Genomic DNA, 21,529 nt, shown 5'->3' with positions numbered 1-21,529 from the left:
GAATTACTTCCTTATTGCAAAACGTGCCGACCTATTAATATTATACGCATCCAAAAAAAGAAAGTCCCATTACATACGTTGTGCTTGATACCATTGACACATATCCTTTTACACACTAAATAATATTTTTTGCACAAGTTCATCATACAACAGCTATATAATAAAGTTTGCCACATGTTCATATTAATAATTATATATATTGCTTTATATTAATTTTGCTGTCAAGTTATGGCCACCAAAAGTAGTGGGCACTTTCTTTTTTGGTGTGTTTATATGGTCCGATTTCTCATCAGACCTAAACTTTGATAATGAGAGCAATGCTTGACCCGGATTTACAAGTGAAAAGTGAATACAAATTGTATTTGTTTCTTTTCGTCTTTGGCGTATTCGTCATGTTCTTTGGCGTATTTTCTTTTCTTTTGCTTTGTTTGGGGATTACTGTTTTATAAGTTAATATTACATTGAATATATTTAACCGGTTCCCATTAAACGTGTAATATATTATGATACAATTTCAATCATTAACATTTTGATATGGCTGTGAGCCAAACTAAGCTTTTAAAATTATAGCAAATTTGGTTTGCATTATACTTTGCAATTGTGAGAAATACTAAATTGTCTGTATTTTCTCTCGAAAGGGTTCAAATTAGAGGCATTTCTTAACGACTGGACTGTTTACCAGCGAACTTCGACGTTACATCATTGTACATAGTGAGAAAATTCTTGTCGTACATTTTGGTCGTACATTTGTACGGGTAAGGTCCTGAGGTAAAAATTGTACCACTAAAATGAGCGCAAAGGATGAATTTACGATTAGCTTATGTCGTTTGGGCGTAAACGCGTGCGTTTTAGTGTGACGGATAAAAAATCGCCCTTCGTAGTTCTATAGGGTTATGATATTGATATGAAAATGTCCCGGGGTAAATGTCAGACTGACACGCAACGAGTGATAACTTGCGAGTCAAGAGGAGTAAAGAGTAAGTAGTGTGACTCAACTGGGGCAATCTACTCACTAAACTTAACGATTTAAGCAATTTAGCTGACGCATTACCACTCATAAAAAACCCAACAACAACAACAACAACAACAACAACAACAACAACAACAACAACAACAACAACAACAACAAAGTAGAGTTTTTGGCTCAGGTTGTATCAATATTATAATTTTTATTTTTCAGTATTATTTTTCAGGTGACTAACTTTGGAATTAAAAGTGCTCAAACCCATTACACTTACAGGTGAGCGTAGAAACAAATTCAAAGTATAGATCTCTGGAAAAGGCAACCGTTACTACTAGTTTCACAGCATACCCTCACTTACGATCATTGGGTATACCGATCATCAGACGGATAATTTGTCATGGTTTCAAGTTAACACAAATGCATATACATGTATATACATTCTGTGGTGTCAAAACCATGACAAACCTAGCCATTCCAGCACAGCCTCTACTCCAAAAGTAGTCGAACGGCTCAACTTGGTTACATAAAAACATGTCTTATCATACTAATTAGTGCCATATCTCATTAACGTATTACATTTAGGTATCAAGAGTATATAGAGTTTCATTCATAGATTTAAAAAGTTTATATAACTCATTTTGCCTAAAAAACAGCGACGAATTTTTATCTTTATGTTTTTATATACATTTACAGACATTATTGGAGAGAAAGGGGTTTTATATTATATACCAGCCCCATACGCTCATGTTTGATTTTTCACAACAATCACAATATTATAAAACATGTATACGACGCACTTCCACAACCATACATGTCCCAGGCTACTTCACACTTACTGAACTTATGATCTAATTGCATATCTATTTAGTCAGTTTTTAAACTATGAACGGAAGCTTATCAAAGTATGACGATAAGGTCCTGTTTCACTTCCATTCCACTAATAACCTTTATGAAGCTTCACTGGAAAATAAATGCTTTATGACGATGACAAAATTACCTACAAAAATGGAGAGAAAACAAAAACACGTGGTACTTCCGATGGATTCGAACCATCAACAGTTGCGTTTCTGAGCTTCAAGTTGGATATTTCTCTTTGTAAGTAAGCAAAATAACCCAAATTAGCTCCGGTACCAATCTTGTACCTGATCTGTGATTGAAACAATGTACAATTAAGGTTAATGATGTAATGGGACATTTGAACCAGCTAAGTGGGTTAAATGAAAAAGACGTCAAATGTGTCAAATGACCTACTTCTGACTCACAGGAGTTTTCTGTGTACAGTTGAATGGATAGTATTCATCCGTTTGTTCGACACGATAATCACCACTCGATTCAATCAAGAACAAAGACCGGACTACTGTGACTTTTAATATGATTTACTCCCCATTCCAGAAAAATACAGCACTAATTTTTGAGATAAAAAGGTTTTGTCAATTTCTGCCAAATGAAACATAACTCAATCCTAACCATTTATTTAGTCCTAACTGGAGATAAAAGAAAAAGTTCACTAGTTTCTTGAAAAAAGAGCCAAAAACATTCATTTTCTGCATGTTTTCTGACAGTCAAATCACACAAATCCCAGACTTGGAACCAGTTTAAGCATTCAAAATCTTGAGTATATACTCTAATTTTCACTGTGATACTTTAATTAAATGGTTGGTTATAAAAATGAAACATGTCTTTTCTAAGAAAATAGAATGCATAAACTAAAATTAGTCTCTGGGCTTGATTGTCACAGCGTATACGATAAATACCCCGAAACCCATGTTTTTGGCCCTTACTTCCAAACATTGGCCAAATATCAAAATTTGACTTTTATTGCTAGTTAGGACTAACTAAAGGATTAGGACTTAGCTATGTTTCATTTGCCAAAACAGGATAATATCTTTTTAATCCCAAAAAATTAGTGCTGTATTTTTCTGGGGCAGTACGGTATAGGAGTTTACCATGTCGAATAAGTGAAGTTGCGAATAAACGGAGGGGCTACCGAATGGATTGAAGTTAACCTTTTGTATTATAGTGTCCCTGATTTATTCGTTCACCTTTAATACACTTCCTGTATCTTCGTACCTTTTCGATCCCAATGAACTTATTCTATAGCAATTCATGGTCATTGTCATAGCAAACCACATCCGCGTATGTAAGAGAAACTTCGTACATGTACCGTATTATTATATTCAATTTGACATTCAATGAATGAATGAATGAATGAATGAATGAATGAATGAGTGAGTGAGTGAATGAATGAATGAATGAATGAATTGAATGAATGGATCAATTAAATGAATAAATGAATGAATGAATGAATGAATAAATAAATAAATAAATAAATAAATAAATAAATGAATGAATGAATGAATGAATGAATGAATCAATCAATCAATCAATCAATCAATCAATCAATCAATCAATCAATCAATCGGTTTGCCGAACTTTAATTAATCGTTTAATATTTTCATTTCATAAAATATTTTTCTGTTGATTGTATATTGTGTTACTAATATGGAAAAAACAAAGCAACAAATAATTGTGTATGCTCTTTTATTTTCTCAGCAGATGTGCATTTTCATTTTCAAGTAGAGATACAGGTTTATCAATCACCAAGACGGTATACAATATAAGTTTGGCTAAAATATACGAGAAATTTTATCTCTACAAAATCCAAACTCTGTGTATTTATCATCTGTAAATTAAATATATTATAATGGCATGATTATACCTTTAACAATAACAGTTTTAAGAATATGCAAACTGAATCGAATTTGTCTCGTTAAAATATAATGAATTTTGTTGTGTCATGTGGAATGAGATTTTGATTTGATTGAATAAATTATATCATTCATATTTTCATAGCTTTGTTATCGACAAGGTAAACAATGTAGAAAAATGTTTGTGTTCATTAAACTTATTTTTAAATGAGTTTAACAATATAACATATATACAATATTTGTGTCCATCAAAATAATAAATTAAAAAGATTAAAACAATGTAACATATATACAATGTTTGAGTTAATTAAATCAATTTTCAATTTAATATCGAAAAGATGATCATCAGAATGATCTTCAATTTACAAACGTGTATTCACAATTAACTTCCTTTTATTTATGATAGTATATAAAACGAAAAATATGCGTTTAGGTCATTGGGTGACAATTGAACAAGAATATTATTTTTATAAGGGGTTAATTTGGTCAACCAAAGTTGCATTGTATTCTAGTGGGGCCCGAGAGCACATCAAACACATCGAAATGTATTCTGAATAAGAGGAATTTCATTCTAATATCAAATGATTTCTTTTTAAATTTGCGATATAATACAGAGGGAGTACGGTGACTGAAAAGATGATCAGTTGTGAAAACCTATCAATTGTGCACAAATTAATTAAATCGCGGAGTTTTAAGCTTAAATGCAATATCCAGAGTATGCACAATCATGACAATGGGCAAGTGGACTACGGAGTAGTCTAACCATATCGAGGATTTAAAATTATTGAAGGATATTCCTCGCATTCAGAATCTAATTTGTGTACTCTCAGGTCCCACAAAAATACTGAGCAAGCGTCGCTATCCGAGACCTTAACTTACATAATGTCAAACAAAGTGATAGACCAATCAATTTAAAAATGGGAAAACCAATGATTTTGCTTGCTAGTGACTCTAAACACCCTGCTGAACAACATATCCAAAAAGGACAAATGGAAAAAATAATAATTTGCATAAAACAAGTATGGCTGCCAATGCAGGGCTCGAATTTCAAAATTGGGCGAATATGAATAAAAAAAAATTAGGGTTCCCATCATGGTCCACAGACCCTTAGCACAAGAAAGAACACCTTTTCCACGTGTTTGTTTTTGATAACTCGTGTGAACACCAATGTAGCTGACTGCACCCTATAATTTGTTTATTTTATATTTATATTATTTATATCTAGTTAATTCTAGTCTAATTAGTAGATTCTTTAATTTTCAACTTAAAAAATATCTTCATACGTTACTTGATCTCCCACATTATCATCACATCTTTCATCACCATCTGTGTATTCCAATTGTTGGTTACTCGTCTCTGTCACCATGCTTTCCGACATCGGTGTCAAATAAGGGTCATCGAGGTCCATATAGGCTTGCTGTTTTTCAAGCGTTCCCTGGTCGAGATCTTCATATGCTGTGTTATCAGTGTTTGTGACGTCAGGTTGGGGTTGAGGTGTCGACAATGTTCTTGTATCCCTATGAAGAAAATAATAGAATAACACAATCACAATCTACATAATGCCATAATGTAAATCTGCACACCCTGATCTGGCTATTTTTAGAAGTTCACAATGAGCTGATAATTTAACAATAACTTATGAAGTAAGTGCGTCTTTGTGTCAAGAAAGTTACTGTACCATGAATACAGAATATTTTTGCTTATCCTCGAAAAGGCCAGTTTATAGCCGGCTGCCACCATAGTCAGTCCTATACAGTGATTTTATATAGTCGATAATATATTATCGAGTAGAGCTCATGGAGGCAGCCATTAGCAGACCACCCATTGCCAGATGGCTGGATGATTTTCAGCTGCACACACAAATGAATAGGAGAATTTTGAAAATGAATCATGACTTTTTGATAAACCGCTTACGGCAAAAATTCAGAGCACTGGGTGATTCTAAATTTCACATACAATGCACAAAACAATATTTGTAAAACCTTTGTCGAGAGATTAAAAAAGTTATCGAGAGAATTGTCTGTAATATTGTTTTAAATTAGCACAAAATACAATTTTCTAACCAGAAAAATGGCCACAGTTCCTATCTTGCCATTGAAAACTACAGGAAGACCACCCGCAGAGCTTCAAGCCACATGCCAGACAACCTGGCGCCAACTGCAAATGGCTGCGCCCATGTGATGTAAGTCGATTGTACAGGACTGATAGTTTTGTTTTTGATGGATACCGTATTGCTTCTCAAGACCACCAACATCAAAAATATGTTTACTGGATTATACTGGACCATTGGCCATTTTGAGATATGGCGGGTCAAAGTTCATACAGTGGTCAAAATTCAAACTTCTCAAATGTTGTTGAAAAGTTCTCCCAATTATTCCTCTTAGTATACTTTTATCTATCTGTGACATACTATTCTCGAGTTATAAGCAAAATGGTCAAAGGGCACGATTTGACTTCCGCAGGGGTTAAAACCTAAAAATGCTCCGATCATCACCAAAATAGTGTCAAATTGTTCATGATAGAAAATCCATGCAGAGGTAATAGTTTGTATTGTGTATGATGTTTCCTTACATGGGTAACCATGACAACATAGCCAAAAAGGGCCTGGTCTATGTGATTCAATGAAAATTGACGTTTGTCACCATCCTAGCTATGGCAACTATTCTTTTTTTAATTGTTTATAGAAGATGAAAAATCTGAGACTATTTTGCAGGTTTTGACCCCTGCAGGTTTGATCGCCATGACAAGAGGAATAATTTGGAGAACTTTTTAAGGGGGTACTACACCCCTGGCCAATTTTGTGCCTATTTGTGCATTCTTCTCAAAAATTATAGCGCATTGGTGACAAGTAAGATATGTATATTATAGGGGCAAGGACTACAACTACTGCACTGAAAATTCAGCAACTCAAGGCAAGTAGTTATTGATTTATTGATCAAATATTGGTTTTCCCTCATTTTTGACTGTAACACCACAACTGTTGTCTGTGCTGAAATAAAATTTCCAGTGCAGTTGTTGTAGTCCTTGCCCCTATAATATTAACATCTTACTTGTCACCAATGCTCTATAATTTTTGAGAAAAATGCAAAAATAGGCACAGAATTTGGCAGGGGTGTAGTACCCCCTTAACTGTGTTTGAACAGTTGGATTTTGATCTCTGTTGAACTTTGACCTGCCATATCCCAAAATGTCCAATGCTGACGGAGGTCCAGTTAACTTATTTTTCAAGTTGGTGGTCATGAGAGGAAATATCCATAAAAAATAACAACTAAAAAAAACCTAAAACGCCCTGCCCCCCCACACACACACCCCCACACCCACAAACCCTAACACCTCCCACTTACCTGAAACAATGTTTACCTGAAAAATACAAAGCAATATTGAAATAGTTAACTTTGCGACTTTTAACGAGAATTTTTTTATTTTTTTTTCTTCATTTTAGAACAAACTTACAAGTATGTATTATTTATACATGTGATTGTATATTCTTGAAAAAATATCTTTCAATACAATACCTTTGAAAGCTTTAATTAACTTCTACTTATAATGTTAAGTTTACTGATTTTTGGCAAATCTAGAAGCAAAGTCCAAAATATTAAGAGAGGACTTACAACAAGTCTGAGGGTAAATCAGGAGAAAGACTACAAGGATTACAGCAATAACTGTTATTATTGCCAATGGTGTGGTAATTGCTATAAGACGGGAATCTGGGACGGAAACAAAATGAGAAACAAAAAGAACAGAAACATTAAACATTAAATATTAATATCAACTACTCCTGAAAATCAGCTATAATATTCGTGACCACTTTCAGGGAAAAAGTAATTAACGCGGTGTGGTTGTAACGCAACCATCCGAAGCAAGATACAACCCCCACAAAAAGTAAGACGGATATCTGGCATGGAAACAAAATCAGAAAAAAAGAAACATTTAAAGCATCAATTACTACTTGACTGTAAATCAAGTAATATTCACTGTCAGGAAAATTAGGTACGCAACCTCCAAATATTTTGGTTTGTTAACTCAACCCCCAGAAGTTACACACCCAACCACACCAAAAGAAAATTTCAGTCCCTCCTATAGCCCCCAAATGTTGGACTAAAATAGTGTTAAATGGACAATTGGACCGGCATAAATGAAAAGGCTAACCTCATGAAAAGGCTCTGTTTGGTTAAAATTTTGACAGCGCTCTTCGCGTAATTGTCGCGGTAGCACAGGGCCAAAATAATGCCCACCACGATATTTTTTACCTTTGCCCCTCTCAGACAAGTGACAACGCCAAAAAAACCAAGGCTCCAAAATGGTTGCTTCTCATCATTTATTACTGTCCAACATATTGGTAAGAATCCCAGCAAACACAAACATTTGTTCAAAACGTTTTTCGAGTTATATAAAGGTCATGAATACGTTTTTAAGGCCAGAATAAGGGCTGACACATTTGTCCACGCAAGAATTTAAGATTCCTTGATGCTTATGAACAGTAAGATGTATTCTTTCACTGATAAAATACATCTTGTTAATATTTCCTCATATTTTGCTTGATTTATTTCACTCTTTTCAACTCTAAAAAGTAACATGGCTCAAGACAGCTTAGTAAATTGGCGGGAAATAATGAGTCAGGAATACGCAAATGCGAAATATTGTAATTACGCTCGATTTGCGTCTCGTGACGCGGCGCAACCCTGCACGTATGAACAACGCAGTCAATGCGCATTCGGTATGTTGTTAACGGCAGCAAATGTGGTGTAAACAAAACAAAAATTTGCAGTCAAAATGCCACTTTAATTATCTTGAATTTTAGCGCAGACATTATAGATGCATTGGTGCAAAAAGATGCATATGCACCTTTACCAGCGTGAAAGTCTTACCGTTTTTTAAATATTATTGTTTTGTGCATAATTTTGACATTTTTCTTTTGTAATAAAACGTCGATTTCTCAGAGTTCACTTTTGACAATTTGCACGATTTTTGTGACAAAAAATATACAAGCAAAAGGCACTATCGTTAAGAACGCATCAAAGTCTAGGAAGGTTTTCTCATTAAAAAAATATTTTGTTTTAAACAAAAATATACCCCATTATGTGCAATTTTTTAGCTTAATAGAGTGACAAAATTGCTTTTTTCACATGTTTTTTTTTCAATATTTCGAAAAAAGAGACGAATTTCAAAATAATAAAAAACTTTCCCTAAGTTCATGTCTCTTCTTCATGAAAAGTTAACTGATTTTTTTTTACTTCGAACCGATCTTTGTTTATGTTGTCACAAAAGTATTGAGGTAAAAAAGAGATTTTTTGTTATTTTGTTTTAAAATCTGTTAAAAGTCACCTTGGGATTTCTTGACATTTCATTTCCAAAAATGTACAGTTTATATACTTTGATCATACAATTAAGAAATAATGATGCTCGAAAAGGTCCATGTTCTCTCCCATTACTCTGGCGTTAAAACATTATTGTTAAATATTTTGGGCAAACAATGTTGCAAAATATTTTATCAGCACTTAATTAGCATTCTGCTTGACATTCTGTTAAAAACATCAAGTCTTCAAAAATGTTTTTTTTAAAATGTTTTAAAACCTTTTTATACCCTTTATATAAGCCGACATTTAAACATTTTCTATAAAACGTTTTGTGTTTGTTGGGAATGTAATCGAAACGTCCGTTCATTTATCATTATTATTACAATAGTCATCAACATCAGAACCAAGTCATTCACCAGTGGTCATCACGGACCAAAACAAACATATTCTCTAATGGGAAGATATTGTAAATTTTAGTTTAGTTATAATTATACTACATTTACCTGATGTAGAACCCCGTGTAGAACCGCTGACTGATGCTAGATACAGTTCACTGAATGGTCCCGGGCCCTCTTTAGTATATGCACGCACTTGGAAAACATATGTTTCATTGCTAAGTAAGCCAGACAAAGTTATCTCTTCACGTGTTGTACTTCCTTTCTTAACATCATGTTTCAAATATTGTGTCCAATACGCATATTCATATTTGACTATTTGTCCATTACGTTGTCCACATGACGGTAAATCCCATGTAAAAGTTATCTGACCATCTTCTGGCGAGTTGTTTCTGACTTTCTGTGGTGGGCCAGATGGGGCTATACAAACATAAAGGAAACAGAAAGGGACAATATGGTGTTCATAATCGAGTGCTGATTTAGGTTAAAGGTTATGATTTCATACAAGCGGTGTTTAACTACTAGTACGTGATTAGTTAATCGCCTAATTGAGTTACGGGCGCACAACACTACATTCGCTATCACTAATTTTAAATAAGGCCCTATATCCCTAAAACCTTATTTCAAATTAGTGATAGCGAGCCTTATTTAAAATTAGTGATATCGAACCTTAGAACTAGCGAACCTTATTCTGATTTAGTGATATTGAGCCTAAGAAGTAGCGGACCTTTGTTAGGTATAGCGAACCCTTTTCTCTATTAGAGATAGCCGGATTCTCATTTCCATAGCCTTTACACGTTAGTGATAGCGAACCTTAGAGATATCTAACCTTAGAGATAACGAACCTTAGAGATAGCGGTCCTTAGAGATAGAGGGATGTTGCGCATTGGAACACTCAAACATAACAAGCGCACGAGATCTAATTAATCATGCATAACTGTTATTTTTAATATATCAATATACAGGGGGGAAAGAAGAACAACGCATCATAGACTTGCACATTTTAACATGAAATTACAATACGTAACATGAAGGCTGATAAGTCAGAAAAAATATCCGGACATACCTGACTGTGCGGGGACTTGAACTCAGACCTTTAGATTATGCTTTAAATTTCATGTTAAAATGTATTAGTGTGTGATGCGTAATTTTCTTCTCCCCTGTAGTTTGTATTCTAGTTTGTATCATATTATTCGGACATGTTACTCTCTCATATCAACACAAGAATGGGAACAAAAAACTGATTGAAATCATTAAAATATTAATAATGAAGGGAGGGCATAGGACATATACTTAAATCGGACATTTAGATCAAAAGTTTTTACGGCAGTTTCAATCGAAAGAAGTTACGGGAAATTAATTTTCTCCTATACTAATGAGTGCGTTGTATTTCTTTTGTATTTCATTGTTTTTCAAGATCATAAGATATACAATTGAACAGATTTTTGGTGCTGATTTTATTTATTCTTTAATGGATAAAATTGTTTTGGTTGACATAAATATGTTTGTTTTTTTTTCAATCTCATTTGCATAATTCCGTCTGAATTTACATATTTAGTGTTTCTAAACTAAAATGCCTTTTTTAGCCACTTGTCGTTTCGCTTTATTTCAAACCTTGCGCGCAGTTTTTTACCCACAACCACTCATCCGAATGACTTTTTGCATGAAGGTTGAAAATACATTTATCTGTCAGGCTACGAAGTCTATATAAAACGAACATTCAGAAAGTGTTTAAAAACCGCAATTCAATACCCTTGACAAATCCAATATGGCCGTCGTTGCCATGGCTTGTCCATAACCATAACCTGTCCAAATATGGACGTGATTGAGTGTTTTTTATTATTATTATCCTACGCCTCCGCTTAAACAGGCCTAGTATCATTGTCGTATTACGCGTTTTAGTACATTTTATTCCATGGTAAACATACAGGGTGTCCTAGAAAAAATTACCGAGTAAATAAAATTGAACGTAAGTCGAGAAATTGACATCAGAATTAAAAAATTTAAAATGTAGCGCATAGCCTATTGCATCACATACGACAATTTTATTTGATTCGATTTACTGGTTGCAAAGAAATTTACGATTACATAATGAGCGCATCAATGCAGTTCATTCCAAGTTTTATCAACAGGCGCTTATTTTCATACTCACTCACCGCTTTCTAAAGTTTGTGTATGTCATTAAATTTAGTCGACATTATCTATTTTAAAATCCGACGGTGTTATGTTATTCATGCTTTCACTGAAGATGAATAAAAGTTTGCCAACTTTGATTTCTGCAATCTGGCTTTCCAACTTTATTTTTTAGGTTGTGCAAATATGTTATATTTTAACTTTACAAAGAACATTTGAGCCATGAAAGACAATGATCAAGTGCTTACAGCTTTGGGTGTGGTTTTTGATACCATGCGACATTAATGTTGAAGTTTTAACAGATTTAAACTTTGCATTACAATTTCGTGGAAATATTCCAAAAAAAAAGATTTTAAGCCACCTGGAATTCTGTATGCAATAATTCTTTATGCAACATTTATATCAACATTATAAAGGAACAAAGATATTTACAAATACCGAGCATCATCTGACATGCAAGCTTTCATTTTCAATATCGTGCAGATTTTCAAATTTGAACACAACCTAATTAAATGTTTTGCAAGAAAGATTATTAATAGAAAGAAAGAAAAGGATTTCACCGAACAAAATATGAATCAGATTGACAGTTTACCTCTAGCGCGCATTGTGTTAAATGATCTTTCTTTCAAACTTGGAATGAAGTGAATTAAGGCATGCATTATGTAATCGCTCATGTCTGCGCAATCTGTTAACCGATTACAGTGAAATTAGCGTATAGGATGCAGAATAAGATATGGCTACACGCTGATTTTTAGATTTTTGGATTCTGATGTCTATTTCTAGACTTACGTCCAAATTTATTCGTCCGGTAATTTTTTCTGCGACACCCTCAATGTATTGAGTACCTAAATCTGGTTTTGAGAAGATCTTTAGAAATTATCTTACCAGCCTCTGGCGTTTCAAACTCCATAGTATTAGCGCCACCTCTAGCAAAACTACTATTTCCAGACCATGCTTGTATGCTGACTTGATATGTTGAGAAGAAGTCCATTCCAGGGAGTGTAATATTTGGAACAACCACCGCAGTATCTGCGACTTGTCTGTTGGTTGGTTTACATTGGCCAATGTTAATAAGAGTCACAATGACAGAATAGCCAATCACTGCGCAGGTGCTCTCAGGCTCGTCCCATGTAAGTATGTTTTCTTTTAGCTGAACGGCTTCCACTGTTTCTGGAGCTATTTGGGGGAGGTAAAGTAAATAATTGTTACGCGTTTTGAAAGAAAAGAAATAACATATAACATACCGTAACAGCATACGAGCGTATTATTTGATGAAGGGCATACTGCAATCAATGTTCTATCAAGTGTTCAAATGTATGTTAAAAGGGCATTTCGTGATCCACAGCCTCATCTCCCACTTTTCTCAAAAAAAGTTGAGATTTTTATACCACTGGAAACCTCTGGCTACAAAAATATCGTCAAATTTGAATTTCGTTCTGGTAAATTACACACAGTGGCCTATGGACCAATGTAATACACATAATCATGCATAACTCGCAAACGAAAAAAAAACCCTGAAATTTGGGAATAAGTTTTTTTCGTGGATATCTACTGCAAAATGTCATAAAATGAGGATGCTAGGATCACGAAATCCTCATTTAAATATGATATTTTATATTTCATAAATGTATTTTTGATGTTTTGAATTATGTATTCATTATAAATAATTTACTATGTATTTGCTGTGCATTTAGTTTGTATTTAATTATGTAATCTATTTATTTATGATGTTTTTTGATCAATCTGAATTGGAACTAACCAACATAAAAATCAACATTTTCAGTCATGCTATCGTCTCCTTCCGCGTCTTTGTTTTTGGCACGAATTCGAAATCCATAATTGTCGCATGGCGTTACCAACGTGACATCTATTAACGTGGCTTGAGCATCGGTAGTTATTGTGGCATTTTCTATTGAACTGTTAGTGTAGTATGTGATAACAAATCCAGTTAATCCTGTAGAACACCGCACCCATTCTGATCCAGATGGTATCTGGAAACAAAGACAACACAATCAGTAGAAAGTGATCACAAGTATCTATGAAATTGAACATGAGACCATTTTCGTGAGTTTGTAACTTTGTAAAAAGTCAAACCTATCTAAATCAAAACTTTCAAAATAGAGAGTCCCCTACGCTATAAATTAATTTTCCAATGCTAGTTGATTTGATAATACATCAATGTGCTAATACATGTAGTATCGACAGTCACTTACCGACCACGACAACGTTATTACGTTGTCGTTAATTTGACTAACATCCATTATTGTTGGTGAGAGGGTGGGAGCTGAAATTAAACGTACCAATGTATACATGTAATATATATTGGAAAATAATCTTGTTTACAAATTATACATAATTGGACACGAAGAAACTAGAATGACTGAGTTTCAAAACATTTTCAACGTTTACGATAATTTGTCTGTATCGTTTAGTTTTGGTTAGAATGAAAGTGGGAATTGTAGTTATCACACCGTACATTAAAGCAATATTGTAAGACCTAACTAGCTAACTGTCTGTCTGACTGACTGACTGACTGACTGACTGACTGACTGACTGACTGACTGACTGACTGACTGAATTAGAAAATAAAAGATAGGATTTTTTCTTTTGCCTATCCAATATCGTGTCATAATGGATGGACTGGCCAATATTTTGAGTAGTGGATGCCGGTGCAGTCGGTATCCACTACGATTCTTATTCAGTTTTAATGTACTTTTTGCGGGGAAAACTGCCTTTTTCAGAATAAAATAAAGTTACTTTTGTGAGGACATCCCCGTTGTTTTAAATGAACGAAACCATCACGAACATCTAAGCCACCGAATTGCGTTCTTAGTTCTCGCACGTGTATTACGCGAACGCATTATCGCGCGATCATTGAGGAGCAATAAGCGTACAGCCGTTGTGTGGCGGCGCGCGCCTTGACTAATATCACTATCAACTATTGTGAGATATTATACACCAGAAAACCAATCAAATTACGTGAATTCTTTACAAGACGCACCCATTGAATAAGAATAGTTGAATGAATGAATGAATGAATGAATGAATGAATGAATGAATGAATGAATATGACAATAAAATATAGTAATAATTTTAATTAGATTTAGAATGCTGCGTCATGAGCAACAAAATTAGTGAGCCTACCCCCACATCCGCTATTGGCTGATATATTCCTGCTCCAAGGCCCTTCCAGTATCTCTCCATTTACCACTTTAACCGCAGACACAGCAAAATAGTACATTGATTCGATAGATAGGTTAAAGATGACCGTTTTTGAGTCAGATGATCGCTGGTTTAAAGTACCAGTATCATCTTCATTCCAATAGAAGATCTTATAGTGGTCAACAGGTCCAGTGCCGTAATCCATTGCTTTATTCCAGTCTCTCCAAGTTAGGAGCACCGCGGTACTGGTAGGGTATGCCTTGAGTTGGTCATCGTCGTAAAAGTAAGGTAATGCTGTTTTTAAAGAACCATTACGGTGTGTTTAAAAAATCAAACAATTAATTTTAGTATTTGCAACAAAACCTACATACCAAGCAGGTTGTTACCTTCTAATTTCTGATTTAAACACTGGGTACTTTCATTCTGGACAAAATTAAGTCCGCTTTTCTAGAAAAATTCAAAGAAAATTAACAATGTATTGCAAAGATGCTTTTGAATTTACAAATCATTATCCATGCAGCAACAATGTTTAAGAACAGACTTGTCGTAGTCTAACAAGGTTTATTATTATTATTATTATTATTATTATTATTATTATTATTATTATTATTATTATTATTATTATTATTATTATAAGGTGGTAGACTTGGAACAAATTCTTACTTAGGATACTGGCGTATTACACCAAATCAATGCGCCAAAAGTGCAATGGTGATGAGTTTCGGTAAAAACTATTGTGAAACAATTTGGTGACCTTTGGGGCTTACTTTTCTATGAGGTTGGTATTTTAAATGGCGTGATTGGGGCTCGAGCAAACTGGCATATGCAAATATTGAGAGAGAAAAATCAGGACTCAGCGGGGATTGAACCCCGGTCGCTGGATTACCGGTCCAGAGCTTTACCACTGTGCTACCTGAGTTCACAGTCGGTACTCGGGCAATCTCAACTTAAGTCCCAATGATAACTCTCTCATTGTGTCTCAGCGGCCAATTAAATATTAAATAATGAAGGAGGCGGCCTATATGCTTCACCCTAGCAGGGCGTAAGACAATGCGAAACACAAATTAATATATGCGAGGATCGGAAACAAACGATGCAAGCTCGAGAAATTATAATTTAAATGGCGTGATTGGGGCTCGAGCAAACTGGCATATGAAAATATTGAGAGAGAAAATCAGGACTCAGCGGGGATTGAACCCCGGTCGCTGGATTACCGGTCCAGAGCTTTACCACTGTGCTACCTGAGTTCACAGTCGGTACTCGGGCAATCTCAACTTAAGTCCCAATGATAACTCTCTCATTGTGTTTCAGCGGCCAATTAAATATTAAATAATGAAGAAGGAGGCGGTCTATATGCTTCACTCTAGCAGGGCGTAAGACAATGCGAAACACAAATTAATATATGCGAGGATCGGAAACAAACGATGCAAGCTCGAGAAATTATAATTTAAATGGCGTGATTGGGGCTCGAGCAAACTGGCATATGAAAATATTGAGACTTAAGTTGAGATTGCCCGAGTACCGACTGTGAACTCAGGTAGCACAGTGGTAAAGCTCTGGACCGGTAATCCAGCGACCGGGGTTCAATCCCCGCTAAGTCCTGATTTTTCTCTCTCAATATTTGTCGCACCAACTTGAGGTACCTATGAATACGACTTTCATGCACATTTTACACTATAACACATATTAAATGTCGGGTTATATAAAGGATATGAAAACGTTTTAAAACGTTGTGTATGAAAACACACAACACCAATATTTTTAAAATGTTTTCAAAACTATTTTTCCCAAACATTCTTTGCCAAATATTTTGCCAACACTTAAATAACATTATGTTAAAATATTTGCAGTAGGTTATCAAAAAATGTTTCTGAATGTTATGAAAACGTTTTATACCCTTAATATAACCTTTATATAACCCGACATTTTAACATTTTTTGACAACCTTTTATAACATTTTGCGAATGATATCGAAACGAAAATGTTTTGTGTTTGATGGGATACTGCCTCATGCTATATGTTCAAATATATGGTCAAATAATGAAGGAGCTAGAGCCAATTATGTCAAGGTTGACAGAAGAAAGAAAGAACTAGATATATTGCAGCTTCACAAGGCTACGAAGTGACCTCTGATGACCTTGAAAGATTTGAAACACAATTGCCTTTTCGTGAAAAATGTAGGCATTAAATTTAATAACAATCTAGCTAATAAATTAATTTGACCTTTGTTGACCTCTGATGACCTGGAAATGGACCTCCATTTTGTTTTAAATCATATAAATATTACATATTCTAATTTAGATTTAAATTGGATAAATTTTGGAATTTTACCCCTTTTGACCTTTGGTTGACCTCTGGTGACCTTGAAATTACCTCCATCATATTTTGAATCATATCGTGATCACATATACTAATTTTCATTCGAATTGGACACATTTTAGAAATTTACCCTTTTTGACCCCAAAACAGACCCCTCCCCATGTTCAAGCCAAATCTGATTATAACCCTATATCAGACTTGTACCCGAGTCCAGCTTGTCCGAGTCCGAGCCGAGCCGAGTCCATTTGTATCCGAGTCCGAGCCAAGTCCGAGTCCTTTTGTGTCCGAGTCCGGACTCGAGTCCAAGTCCGGGGATGCCGAGTCCGAGCCAAGTCCGAGTCCAACAAAAATAAGACCTGAGTCCGGACTCGGTCAGAGTCCATGCCCGGAGGGGGGGGGTCATTCAACTTGAATGTGACATGTATTTGCCTACTGGCATTGCTTAGTAGGAATGTGTATAAAAATGGGTCATTAGGATTAGGTATAACAAAATGAAAAAGGGTAATTAAGTATAAAATTTTGAAAGGGGGTCATTTTGTATAACATTTTGAAAAAATGGGTCATTATTTCCAAAAAATGGAGCAAAATTTTATATTTTGTTTCTAATTTGAAAATTTACAATACAAATTTGCTGAAAAAAAAAGACAATTTCAAAGTTTCTGCATACTTTTATGACATTCTGATGATAAAATTGCAGAAAAGAAGTTCATTGGTCAAAGGTCACTCACTACACCACACCACACACCGCATTCCCTGTACACACCCACCATTCCAAACTGCACCCCACCCGACCCCACACGTACAGTTGACATCTCAAACACTCAACCCAGGTCAATCAACCAACCGTACATGCACACATGGTACACACAATACTTCAAAGACCCATACCCATGAGCAGGTACATGATGTAACTCCTGAAGGTAAAAAACTACATGTATCAGACCACCTGTATCTGACAGCAGCTGTCATGTGGGGATATTTGTGTGTGTGCGGGGGTGTGTGTGTGGCTCACTACATGTAAACTGAGGCAAGACTAGAGGAGTGTCATTAGGCTGTGTGAAGCATACGTGTAAATGAATTGCAATGTATTCAAATACATTTTAGAGGAGTCTCCCTATTTTTTAAACATTTTTGTTCATTTTGACACCCAAATTTGCCAACCTCCCTATTTCTGGCAAATTTTGTGCCCTTGAAGTTGCATGTAATTTTGAAAACCTCCCTATTTTTTTTTTTTTTGAATCCTCCCTATTTTCTGGATGTTAATGTTGGCATCTCTGCATCATCATCTTTATCATCATCATCATACTTTAGAACAGAAATTCACCTTTAATTCTATTCAAAATTGTCCCACACAAATGTGCTGTGCATGTGTGAGTAGTGAGCACACACAAACTACAGACACTATAGTCCTGTCATGGATGAGTAGACCTACTAACTTACTGAGTGGGAGCTGAGATGTAGGGTCCAGTGTGCATGTTTCTCCCTTAAATTTTAATGGATTGGAAAGTTCCATGAAAGAACTCTTAGATATTTTTTATAGTCCAAATATGTAATTAAATTATGCGTTTAATTAATTATCAATTATTTCATTAATAAATTTATGACAACAATAATAATTATGATTCTGCTAAGTTAAATCTAAATAATTTGTTGGATATGTAGGATATATGACAGATCACAGATTTGACAGCCCCCAATTAATTTGGAAAATGTTCAAATAAGAAAAAATCAACAAATTTGAGATCTATTTTGACATTTTAGATTTATCATTCACATTTTACATGGATTTAGTTGGACTGGACTCGGAGCGGACTCGGCTTCGAGTCCGAGTCCTTTTGTGTCCGAGTCCGCGCCGAGCCGAGTCTTTTCGTGTCCGAGTCCGAGCCAAGTCCGAGTCCAACAAAAAGTGGACTCGAGTCCGGACTCGAGTCCGAGTCCGGACTCGAACGATACATCACTGCCCTATATGCACCCAATGCTATAATCATTTTGGCATTATTCTGATGATCACAGCACTTAATATGCAGCAAATAGTGAACTTGAAGGTAATTTTCAGTAATCTACCCTATTTGACCCCTGCATGACCTTGAAATCCAAATCTGTATTTGTGTTTTCATCGTATGCCTTTTTTCTTCTAAATTAGATGTCGCTTTTGCGATTTTATTGAGTATTTGTTTAGATTTAGATTTAGACCGGGGCATTATTGAGAAGATGGTCATAGTAGGGCACCGGGCTGTTGCTGTGGGCTGTGCGCATTGTCAGCCTGGAAAATTCATCATCATTCCTGAGACTCATGGACTTCCTTCATACTAAGGGGGAGAAGCCCGCTGGTGCGTTCACAAAAAGGAAGCGACTGAGCTAATGTAAGGCAATGACTTTCCCTCTTAGTGGAAAGAGGTTCCAAGTGAACTTGTTATAACCTAATTATAAGCTTGCAGGCTCTCTTCTGGATACGTTCAATCATCAAGGATTGCTTAATTAAGAGAAGAATGGCAGATCACATTGGCATATTCCAGGAGAGGGCGAACACAACAAGAATAAATGGTGATCAATTCAGCGGTGTTGAAACAAAAACGTTTTAACTTACTAAAAATAAACAATCTTTTGTTGGCATATGATTAACTTGAGTATTATATTTGAGATCCGCCTGGATGTAAAGAACTTTGGAATGATGAACATACTTCAGAGAAGTGTTATCAATTATAAGGTCAGTGCGTGGAGGTCGATTCCTCATGCAACAGGTGTTATGATGCTTTAAATATATACGTTACAATTCTTTAAACATTAGGTTACCTTGTTGACAGTCAAACCCGCCCCATCCATAAGCACATATTCCATTGTTGCAGACACCGGTGCTTTTATCACAGCGACCACCTCCCTGACAGTGACACGTAAATTCACACTCAGCACCAAAGTAACCATCAGGGCATACATTCCTTCCTACGGACATATAAAAGTAAAAGTATTTTGGAAAATAAAAATTTACACTATTTTTAGCAAGAGAGAGCAAAAAAAAAGTGGTACAAAATGGGCCATTCCATTTAGAATCCACACCACCCCTATGGAAGATTTACCAAAGGTTTTGAATAGAATAGACAATTGGGAAATACTCATTCCAGGTGCGGAAGATATTGGTAAAGTCATAATACAGGGGGTTTCAAAATGATTAAAACACCCTCCCCCTGTGGAAGATATTTCCAAAATCTTCCACAGGGGTAGTGTGGATTTCAACTGGAATAGCGCAATTAGAGCAAGAGAGATGAAGAATGGATCACAAAATGTGACCTCCAGTTACAGAGTATTAGTTTTTGTCAAAGGTTATCCAATGAATATACAAATGCATTTGGGGTTCAAGAACTAGGCCCTGATAGTTGAGCATGTTGCGGATAAAAATTAATAAAATAATTAGTAAAATCTTAATTAATGACATATAAAGATCCCTATATTTTAAGTCATATTAAGATACAAATGGACAAAAATGTGAGGAGTTGAATAATAGCGTGTTTTTAGTGGCAGAGCAGGACAACAATTTTTACACCTTCCTTATTATATATACACACTGTACAGGTTCGCGCTGACCACTACGGCCCCACATCATTCCATAAACCATTTAACAACAATTCAGGGACTTTGCTGTTGCAAGAGCGCATACCCTAGAATTCCGCAAATAACCTTCGCAACCAGGATCAGCTCCCCGAGTTTCGTACGGATTGCAACGAGACAATTAGCAGGAAGTTCCTTGTCCATGGGAATTTCAAGCTAACTGAAATTTTCCACGAGAGCGTAATAGGCACCGCCAGGGTTCGAACCCCCAACCTCTTGCACCATAGTCGAACTCCTTATCGATTTAGCCAACTTGACTGCATACATATACCATGGCAGTATTTATATGAGGGCTGTGCAATAATTATGAGCCCTGGGGAGGGTAAAATTGGGGGAAGACATTTTGGCGAGCCGAAGGGGGGGGGAAGCAATTTTCGGCCAGCCGGGGGGCGATTGTTGGCACACATTCATGGGGCGCCTTTTAAATAAAATTGTCCTGCTCACTGCGCTCGCAACATATAGCTAGACCATTTAAGGTTTGCAAATTGGGATCCCAAACATTTGGCATGTGCAAGGGGGGTCGGGGGGGGCAAAGATTTTTGGCGGGCCGAGAGAGGGGGAAAGCGAATTTTGGCGGGCCGAGAGGGGGACAAGCGATTTTTGGCGGGCCGTTTGGAAATTTTACCCCCGGGCTCATAATTATTGCACAGCCCCTGAGTAACCAGAATAACAATCAGATTCACAGTCTCTCGCAACGGTATATAACCTTTATATGACCTGATATTTCAACGTTTTCTTATAACATTTTTGCACCCATTTGAATATGTTACCAACGGGTTGTAACATTTGCAGCTATAGGCCATAGTGCAGTTTTGTCCACGGCAAATCAACTGTGACCTTTTCAGCCATAAACCCGCTTAGTGAAGATTAAACCGAAATATGCAGTACTAAACCATTATCGCCGACTAATCCAATCGATAATGACGCTATTGACATGTACGGGCGGAG

At 35.7% G+C, this 21,529-nt stretch overlaps 1 protein-coding gene and 1 long non-coding RNA gene across 2 annotated transcripts; both read right to left on the bottom strand.

Annotated features, from left to right (window-relative positions):
* Window positions 1–3,449: 3,449 nt before the first annotated feature.
* LOC140164088 (netrin receptor unc-40-like) lies at window positions 3,450–13,449 on the bottom strand. Its single transcript, XM_072187341.1, has 6 exons — window positions 13,257–13,449; window positions 12,383–12,673; window positions 9,473–9,784; window positions 7,284–7,379; window positions 7,017–7,032; window positions 3,450–5,189 (listed from the first exon to the last, which is right to left on the bottom strand). The coding sequence occupies exons 1-6, from the start codon at window positions 13,282–13,284 to the stop codon at window positions 4,937–4,939; spliced, it is 996 nt and encodes a 331-aa protein (XP_072043442.1). The 5' UTR covers window positions 13,285–13,449; the 3' UTR covers window positions 3,450–4,936.
* Window positions 13,450–13,707: 258 nt separating this feature from the next.
* LOC140164087 (uncharacterized) lies at window positions 13,708–19,891 on the bottom strand. Its single transcript, XR_011860489.1, has 3 exons — window positions 19,772–19,891; window positions 14,642–14,953; window positions 13,708–13,781 (listed from the first exon to the last, which is right to left on the bottom strand). It is a non-coding gene; the product is annotated as an uncharacterized lncRNA (long non-coding RNA).
* Window positions 19,892–21,529: the final 1,638 nt, after the last annotated feature.

This window comes from Amphiura filiformis, chromosome 11 (genome assembly GCF_039555335.1).
Source record: "Amphiura filiformis chromosome 11, Afil_fr2py, whole genome shotgun sequence".
In the NCBI taxonomy this organism is placed as follows: domain Eukaryota; kingdom Metazoa; phylum Echinodermata; class Ophiuroidea; order Amphilepidida; family Amphiuridae; genus Amphiura; species Amphiura filiformis.
Note: the sequence above shows the minus strand (reverse complement) of the source record. Positions and strands in the feature narration are given on the sequence as shown.